Source organism: Hylobates moloch, unplaced genomic scaffold (assembly GCF_009828535.3).
Source record: "Hylobates moloch isolate HMO894 unplaced genomic scaffold, HMol_V3 SCAFFOLD_104, whole genome shotgun sequence".
Taxonomy (NCBI): Eukaryota; Metazoa; Chordata; class Mammalia; order Primates; family Hylobatidae; genus Hylobates; species Hylobates moloch.
Genome location: NW_026652379.1, coordinates 61,077 through 69,869, shown reverse-complemented (window position 1 = coordinate 69,869; position 8,793 = coordinate 61,077). Strand labels below are relative to the sequence as shown.

The following is an 8,793-nucleotide window of genomic DNA, read 5'->3' as shown; positions in this document are numbered from 1 at the left end:
TGGGCGCCTGTAGTCCCAGCTACTCGGAGAGGCTGAGGCAGGAGAATAGCGTGAACCCGGGAGGCGGAGCTTGCAGTGAGCCGAGATTGCACCACTGCACTCCAGCCTGGGCGACAGAGCGAGACTCCGTCTCAAAAAAAAAAAAGAAAAAACCTCACAGGTGGTATAATCATTCCCCTCATAAGAAAAACAAGGAAACAAGCTCAAAGAGACAGTCGGTTACCCAAACTCACACAGCAGGTTAAGTGGTGCAATTACAAAGTGGAGCTCAGGCCAGCGGCTTGCAAACCCTTTCTGGCCCGTCACACTACTGGGGAGCACAACAGCTAGTACAGTTGCCTTTGAACAACACGGGGTTACGGGTGCCAACCCTCCACACAGGTGAAAACCCATGCATGACTTCTGACTCCCCGAAACTTGACTAATAGCCTCCTGTTGGTCAGGAGCATTACTGATAACATCAACAGTTGATAAACACATATTTTATATATTGTATTATGTACTGTATTCTCACATTAAAAAGTAAATTACAGAAAAAGTTATTAATAAAACTGTAAGAAAGAGAAAGTGTATTTACTATTCATTAAGTGGAAGTGGATCACCCTAAAGGTCTTCGTCCTCATCATCTTCACGTTGAGTAGGCTGAGGAGGAAGAGGAGGGGTTGGTCTTGCTGTCTCGGGGTGGCAGAGATGGAAGGAAATCCATGTATAAGTGACCCATGCAGTTTACACCCGTGAGGTTCAAGGGCCAACTGTACGGCAACGTACAGCAAAGCCATGGAAGGGAGCTGGGGCAGCCACTGGCCCTGGAGTGACTCCAGCAACAAGGCTGCCAAGGACCAAGGAGCACCTCAAGCTCTAAGTGGAGAGTGACACGACCCATCCAGCTTTAGAAAGTTTAGCTTTGTGGTGGCAGAGGACAAACAGAAGACAGAGGGAAGAGCCAGCAGGGCCCCCAGTGGGAAGGGGCCTTAGGGACTGGAAGCAAGCGGCACAGAGTGCATGGCAGCTGCAGGGGCATCTCACGCCTCCCGCCCTGGGTTTGGCCCGGGTCCGACAGAGATGGCCTCACTTCTTTCCAGGACACAGCAGGTGGCCACCAGCCCACAACCACTCTGCACAGCCACACGCGGTGTGAAGCCACAGGGAAAGCACCCTAAGTGACCTCTGAAATCACCCTCGGCCCCTCTAGGACCCTCTGGCTGGGCGGGAGGACAGGCTCTCTGGGCAACGGCTCCCGCCTCAGTCAGGGGCTGGCTTTCTACTCCCGCAACCAGGAGCCGGACTAACAAGGGGAGGGCAGGCGACCACATCGAGTGAGGCCCCAGTCTGGACGGCGAGTGGACAACAGCCCTGCAGGCTCGAGATCCACACGGAGTAACAGGGAGTAACATACGGCCCCAGGAGAGGCGGTCTGCAGGGTCTGAGGAGGATCTGGCCCTTATGTGACTTGCCATTTAACAGGAGAGCTAAGGCAGAGGGGGGCACAGAGGGAAGTGGCTGGGAACGGCAGAAAGGGCCACCAACAGGGAGGCCCTGAGCAGCCTGGGATCCCCAAGTTCATTTCTAGGCGACTCTGAGTTCCTGGAACTTACCACGGAATACAGACTTCACGGATCTTCTTCCTCCTGCTGCCCCTGCCTGGTGTCCAGGTGCAAGTCTACTCTCAAAGCAGGTTCCCAGGGACTCTGCTTCACTCACTGAGAACACTGCATGTTTCCCTCTGAGTTCACTCCCAGGAAAGACAAAGTCCTCTGTTTTGTCAAAGTGGAAGCAGGAAAAAGAGGGGGAGCAGGCCAAGGGTATTCCAGGCAACAAAAAAAGCGAAGGAAGCGCAAACAGCGTTCTAGAAACAAGGTCCAGAGGACAACAGGCCACAGACCCAGGCATCCACGAGGGTCTTCAGGCAGCAGAAGCGGCAGCCAGCTACTCAGCATAAAGACTGCACCAGAGGCCTGAGTGCAGAGCACAGACCAGCCCTTCTCCCAGGGCAGCCCCCAAAGCTGTAGAGTGCACCAGAAAGCACAAGGGGCCACCCTTCAAAGCTTAACCCAAAATGACACGGTGGCAGGTTCCATTCGCCAAGACGGCTGCACCTACCTCTCCCATGCCCCAAGCCCTCTCCCCAGTGTCACTGGAACCTCCTCCCACCCACACCAACTCAAGTGCCAGGAGCTTGTTGGACCGCCCAGCACCCCACTCCTCTGTCTGACCAATGTTCCCCGGGCGCCCACTCTGGGCTCAGCAAGGCAGTGGCGTGGTGGTTAACCCGAGAAACAAGTTCCACCTGCCTCCACCCACATGGAGTTGCTAGTTTTGGAGACAGATAACAAACAAGTGGACATGTATGGTACCGAGAGGACAAAACAGGGCGCATGGGCTCTGCAACTGCGGGTCAGGGAAGGCCTGGGGGGCCTGAGTCGAGGTGGAATCACTCGTTGGCAGCCCCTAAAGGGGTAGAGTGCACCAGCAAACAGGAGCCCAGGGCCCTAGAGTAGGCAGCAGATCCGTGGGGACCACCTCACAGGGCTGCGGGACTCAGCAAGGAGGAGCATTTTATCCCAGGGACCATGAAAAGCCATGGAGGGTTTTAGGCAGGAGCAAAAGATGGTGCTCTTAGGTTTTTAAAAGATTAATCTAGTATCCTTGAGAAAAGTATGAAGCATTCCCGTCCGCCACTGTGGTGCTCATAATTATTCTGGGATACTGATACATAATAAAGTAGCTAGTACTGATCACGTGCTATAAAGTTACAAATTGCCACTTTTACGGGTTAAAAACAGCGCAATATCGTCAACTTCACAAGATTCAACTTCTATGTACAAGCCATTGTGGCAGGACCTCATCAGACCTCCTAGCTCTGAAGGCTGACCATTAAGCTTCCCATTCCAGAGATGAGGAAAAGGGCAGCCTGCCCAAGACCACACAGAACAAGTCCGGTGGTCAGAGAGCCTGCCATGGCTCCTCACGCTCAGCACCTCATACTTGTTGGTCCTAACCCACCCACGTCTCTCTCTGACCAGACTCTGCATCCCTATAGGACAGGCCCTGTCTGCTCCATTCACTCCCAGATCCTCAGGCCGAGGACAGAGCGGGACCTCCCTAGAAAATCAAATCAAATTCACTCAACAGGGCACCACCCCAAACTGTAAAACAGGGTTCCAGGAGCAGCCGGACCACGAGCTGCTGTGTACATTAAGGAGCTCAGCCTAGGGCAGGGCAGAACAGCCACATGGCAGCTCTGGGGGAGGCTGGCTTGGGAGTCTGACTTGTGCCATCCCAGACACAGAGCTACCTGTCAGGCCATGTGTGTTGCCCAGATGCCAGGAGCACAACTCATTCGACCACCACGTCGCTGCAGGGCCACTGGGAGACGCGGCTTCTGCTTCCGACCCTGGAGGCCAGTCACCATCCGCATGGGTACTCAGTCTCCCTAAACGTCTCAAGAAGAACTAACTCTCGATGAAGGAACTGGCTGGTGAGGTCTGGCCTAGCATCGAGACACCTACACCGTCTTTGGCATAAACACAAGGCCTATTACTGCCCCTGAGGTCGTCACCAGGGGGAGAGAATGGCCAGTCCTGCCTTCCACAACGCCCACTCGTGTGGTGCCAAGACATAAACACGCAACGTGGCACCACGGCCAGGCCGCAGTTCCAATCCCGGCTTCCCACGAGGCGGCTGTGCCTGGCTGGGTGGGCACCTTTTCCTATGGGCTCTATCCCAGAGATAGGATCAGCTCTTGAGTCTGCCCGCCTGTCGTAACTTCTGCGCACAGAAGTCATGCACTGAGTCCCACTGACTGAGCACCTCGCAGCCGCCGCACCTGCACCTACATTATCTCTTTCCATCTTCACCAAGGCCCTCTAAGATGAAAGCAAGTCCACACAGGCTCATCCACCACTCCAAAATCAAAAAAGGCTCCAAAAACGAAAGTTTCTTCCTTCCTGGTTTGACCTGACACGAAGCTATCTGTTGTCTTATCCTAGACAGTCCTAGATGGGTTTGATCAAACATCACAGTCCAAAATCCCACAGATCCTCAAATCGGAAAAATTCTGGATTCCAAAATATAGCTGTCCCCAAAGATTTCTGATAAAGGGTCCCGGGCTCGTTTCCTGGACGAGGAAGGCGGCTCCAGAAGTAACTTCGTGCCCGGGAGAGGCTGGTCCAACTCTTCTGAGATCAGCCCCGACGCTCTCTAGGCCCCAGCAGACCCACCCACCCTGCGCCCAGTTTGCGCCAGGCGGGTCCGCGTCAGGAGTTCAAATCCCGCCCGGGGTCTGACCCAGCCCCGCCGGGGGGCTCGCGGGCGGCGGAGGCGCGGTGGGTCCACCGGGATCCCGACGGGGAGCGCGGGGCGCCTGGCGGCCCCAGCTCTCCGCAAAGTTGGCAAAGGCGCGGGAGGGGAGGCCTGCGTGCCGCGGGGCCGGGGCCGGGGCCGGGAACCGGAGCCGGACCCTGGAACGCGGCCGCGCGCCCACCGGACCCCCGACACCAGCCCCGCCCCGCGTCCCTCCCCTCCCCCACCCCGGCCCCCGCCCGCCCCGCGCCGCCGCGCATGCGCACTGCAGCCCGCGATGTGGCAGCCGGGGGAGTTGGGGGGGGGCCGGGCCGGGGGCGGCCGCCGACGGAGCCCCGCGCCCCTCCGGCCCCGGACGGGCCAGGCACCCCGGCCGACATCAGAGCTCCAGAGCGGGGCTCTCCGTCCCTGGGGCCCACGGCGAGGCCGAGCCACGGTGGCGGGGGGCGCGGACGCGCGGGGGCGGGGGGCCGGCTCCCCCGGCCCGCTCACTCACCTCCGCCATGGCCGTGTGTGCGCGGGAGGCGGTGGCCGCGCCGGGATCCCCGGATGAGGGGCCGCGCACTCATTGGCTGTGGATCCTGGAGGGCGGGGCAGGGGCGGAGCCTGGAGGGGGTGGAGAGCGAGCCGGGCGCGTAGTAGGTGCGCGGGCGCGGGCGCGTAGCCGAGCGTGGCCGGCGGCTTCTGGCGAGCTGGTGCTATCTTCCCGGCCGTCTCTGCTGGACCCTGACTTTGGCCTTGGCCTTGGCGGAGGAGACTGCATTCCATAAAAATACGAATTCCTGATAATCACACCTGCGTGGGGACCAGGTGGTCCCGTGTGACCTCTCCAATCTCTCGGCCGCTCGCTGTTAACACCCCACGTTGCACACTAGGAAACTGAGGCCCAGGGCGACGGGCCACCCAGAGTGTCAGTGATAGAGCCAGAATTGGTGTCCGGGCGGCGTGGTTCTGGAACTTTCTGCACTTTGGCACCCGTGATGAGCAAACTAGCGCGCGGAAGAACCAATTGGGGAGCTTGCGAACGCGCACCAGTCGGAGAGGTTTTAGAAACGGCGGCCCCGCGCCGGAGAGCCCAAGGCGGGAGGCAGGGAGGTGGGCTTGACCCCAGGGCCATTTGGCTCTGCAGTCCGTCGTTGTTTCGCAGATTGAACATTTGTGGAACACGTGCACGTTCTGATCCTGTGCTAGGCTCCGGGGGAGGGTTTGAAGAAGACAGCCCTGACGCCTGTCTTCAGGGCGCTTAGAGTGGAGGACGGGAAGGCAAGGACTCGCCACACTTTAAATTTGAGACGGATAAGTGCATGAATCTTCGGGGCGCACGATGCAGAGAGAGGATAGGAAGCAGGGGTGGGGCGTGAAGAGGCAGGGGCCAGGTGGGAGCTGTGGGGCCTGGACCAGAGTGCAGAGAGACTTGGGAAGGTGGACACCACAAGACTCGCTGATGGAGGGAAGCTGGAGAGAGTGAAGGATGGCCTCCAGATGTGTGGCTTGCGCAAATGAGTGGAGACCAGGAAGAAGGGAATTGGAGACCAGGAAGAAGGGAATTGGGGACCAGAAAGAAGGGAATTGGGGACCAGGAAGAAAGGAATGAGCCTCATTCCTGTTTCCCAGTGATCAGCCAATGAATAGTGAGAACTTGACATGCACCAGCCTTGATTCCTGATGCAAAAGCATTGCTCAGTTCTCTGAGAATTCACCAACCAAGAGATAGAAGAACCACTCTGAAGGGGTCTACCCTCACTCCTTTTTTGGTTTACATCATTGAGATTGAGGGTTCTGGCCCTCGTGTTGAAGAGTCCTCACTGATTTGTTCAACAGTTGGTTCCTTCCTTTATTATTCATTTATTATTATTCATTCAGTCATTCAGTGAACTAAACACATATCTCATGCAGTCTTCAACTGGGTGCTGGGTAGCCAGAGGTCCTGTGAAGCAGGGAGAAGCATAAACAGATAAGAGAGTGAGGTGCTGTGCTGTAACAGGTGGAGGGGCCCGAAGACAAGGGCTTGAGTCCGCCTGGCACAACCAGGGAAGACTCTTACGAGAGGGCTTGGCAAGAATCATCACATAGATGTCAAATGAGGACTTCGGTGAAGAGAAGGGTATTGTGGCCTGGTATGGTGACTCACACCTGTAATCCTAACACTTGCGGAGGTGGAGACAGGAGAATCACTTGAGGTCAGGAGTTTGAGACCAGCCTGGGCAACATGGTGAAACCCTGTCTCTACTAAAAATACAAAAATTATCCGGGCGTGGTGGCGAGTGCCCATAATCCCAGCTATTCTGTGGAGCCTAAGGCAAGAGAATCACTTGAACCTGGGAAGGCAGAGGTTGCAGTGAGCTAAGATCACTGCCCTCCAGCCTGGGAAACAGAGTGAGACACTGTCTCAAAAAAAGAAAAAAAAAAAAAAACTTTAAACATTAGAGGGCATGACGATATGTGCCTGTAGTCCCAGCTACTCCGGAGGCCAAAGTGGGAGGATCTCTTGAGCCCAGGAGGTCGAGGCTGTGGTGAGCAGTGATTGTGCCACTGCACCCCAGCCTGGGCAACAGAGTGAGACCTGTCTCAAAAAAAAAAAAAAAGTGAAGGATATTTTAAGATCTGAAAGTCTGTCTCCATAGACTGTTAGTCGCAGTGGAGAAATGAGGCCACTTGTTGGGCGGGTGATAAAACTCAGCATCCCTGGTAAAGGGCAGGCGCACACCATGTGCACCTGGATGTGGTGTCCAGAGCAGGACGTGGCATCACTGAATCCAGTCAGGAATGCACAACCCATATGTACATATGAGGAAATTTCAGACAAACCCAAATAAGGAATATTCTGTTAAACAAAAGAGGGACTGTATTCTTCAGAAATGTTAATGCCACAGTGGGGTGTGGTGGCGGGTGCCTGTAATCCCAGCTGCTCAGGAGGCTGAGACAGGAGAATCACTTGAACCTGGGAGGCGGAGGTTGCAGTGAGCTGAGATCGCGCCACTACACTCCAGCCTGGGCGACAGAGCAAAACTCCATCTCAAAACAAAACAGGCCAGGCGCGGTGGCTCACACCTGTAATCCCAGCACTTTGGGAGGCCGAAGCAGGCAGATTACGAGGTCAGGAGTTCAAGACCAGCCTGGCTGGCATGGTGAAACCTGATCTCTACTAAAATAATACAAAAAATTAGCCGGGCGTGGTGGTGCACACCTGTAGTCCCAACTACTCGGGAGGCTGAGGCAAGAGAATTGCTTGAACCCGGGAGGCGGAGGTTGCAGTGAGCCAAGATGGCGTCATTGCATTCCAGCCTGGGCGATAGAGCAAGACTCCGTCTCAAAAAAAAAAAAACCACAACGACAACAACAAAAAAAAGTTAATGCCAGAAAAGATAAACCTGTGTAAATTTTTTTTTTTTTTTATACGGAGTCTCACTCTGTCGCCCAGGCTGGAGTGCAGTGGCACAATCTTGGCTCACTGCAAGCTCCACCTCCCGGGTTCACGCCATTCTCCTCAGCCCCCGGAGTAGCTGGGACTGCAGGCATGTGCCGCACCCAGCTAATTTTTGTATTTTTAGTAGAGACGGGGTTTCACCATGTTGGCTAGGATGGTCTCGATCTGTTTACCTCGTGATCCGCCCACCTCGCCCTCCCAAAGTGCTGGGATTACAGGCGTGAGCCACCGCACCCGGCCGGTATGGAGGCTTTCTACTATACTCATTCTTGCAATTATTCCATGAGCATAAAATGAAGTAAAACTCAGAAAATAAAGAGCAGTGAATCTTGAACAGAGAGCTTAAGGGGAGAGGCTGGAGAGGGTGCCCCTGGCCGTGGCACAGTGGTTTGAGCGGACACCTCACGTTGGAGGAGATATGCCTGCATGTGCCTCCACTACAGGCTCCCTGTTTCTTCTCTGCCTGGTTTTCATGGTCACCGGGCAGCTCTCAAGTTTGACAGAGGCATGGTGTCCCGGCATGAGGGTCCAGGTCACCACATCGCTACGCCTCTTGGAGCAGATGGAGACTGCGTGGTGGAGCTGGGGGTGATGAATCCATTGCAGCCCCGAGGCGGGGAGGCAGGGGGCGCTGTAGTTCACCCAAGCAATGTCCTTCTTGCAAATTTTCGCTAGAAAAAGAGACCTCACAGGATACTGGAGGAGCTGTGAGTAGTGCATGTGGCGGCCTGTAGTGGATGCTGGGTGCGTCATCAAACCCTCCCCTACACAAGCACTAACGTCCCCCTCTGCTCAGGGTCAGTTATCCCTCTGAGGGGCGGCCCACATCAGCGACTGGTTGGTACAGATCTATAAAGACCCAGGCACCTGCGACCAACTGGGGTCAACCATGAGGCTGCAGAGCTCCTGTAGGACTGGAGGAGGCTTGGTTATCTCAGCTCGCTCCTCCCTCCCTCCAGCCCTGCCTCCTTCACTCTCTGACAGGTGTTGACCCCAAGGGTAACCCCCACAATATTTCTGCACATCATCTCTGTCTCGAAGTCTATTTCCTGGAGACCTAACCT

General features: G+C 55.8%; 1 protein-coding gene across 6 annotated transcripts in view; it reads right to left on the bottom strand.

The window, feature by feature from the left end:
- LOC116463964 (mesoderm induction early response protein 2) overlaps positions 1–4,831 on the bottom strand; it is a 35,217-nt gene extending 30,386 nt beyond the window's left edge. For 2 of the 6 annotated variants that reach the window (XM_032147256.2, XM_032147257.2), the window contains exon 1: positions 4,799–4,831. In XM_032147256.2, coding sequence (XP_032003147.1) covers positions 4,799–4,807 — 9 coding nt within the window. In that variant the 5' untranslated portion in view covers positions 4,808–4,831. Of the gene's footprint in view, positions 1–1,595; positions 1,609–3,295; positions 4,502–4,798 lie in introns of those variants that run through there. The other 4 variants (XM_058434934.1, XM_058434935.1, XM_032147258.2 and 1 more) reach the window with 4 other exon arrangements.
- Positions 4,832–8,793: the final 3,962 nt, after the last annotated feature.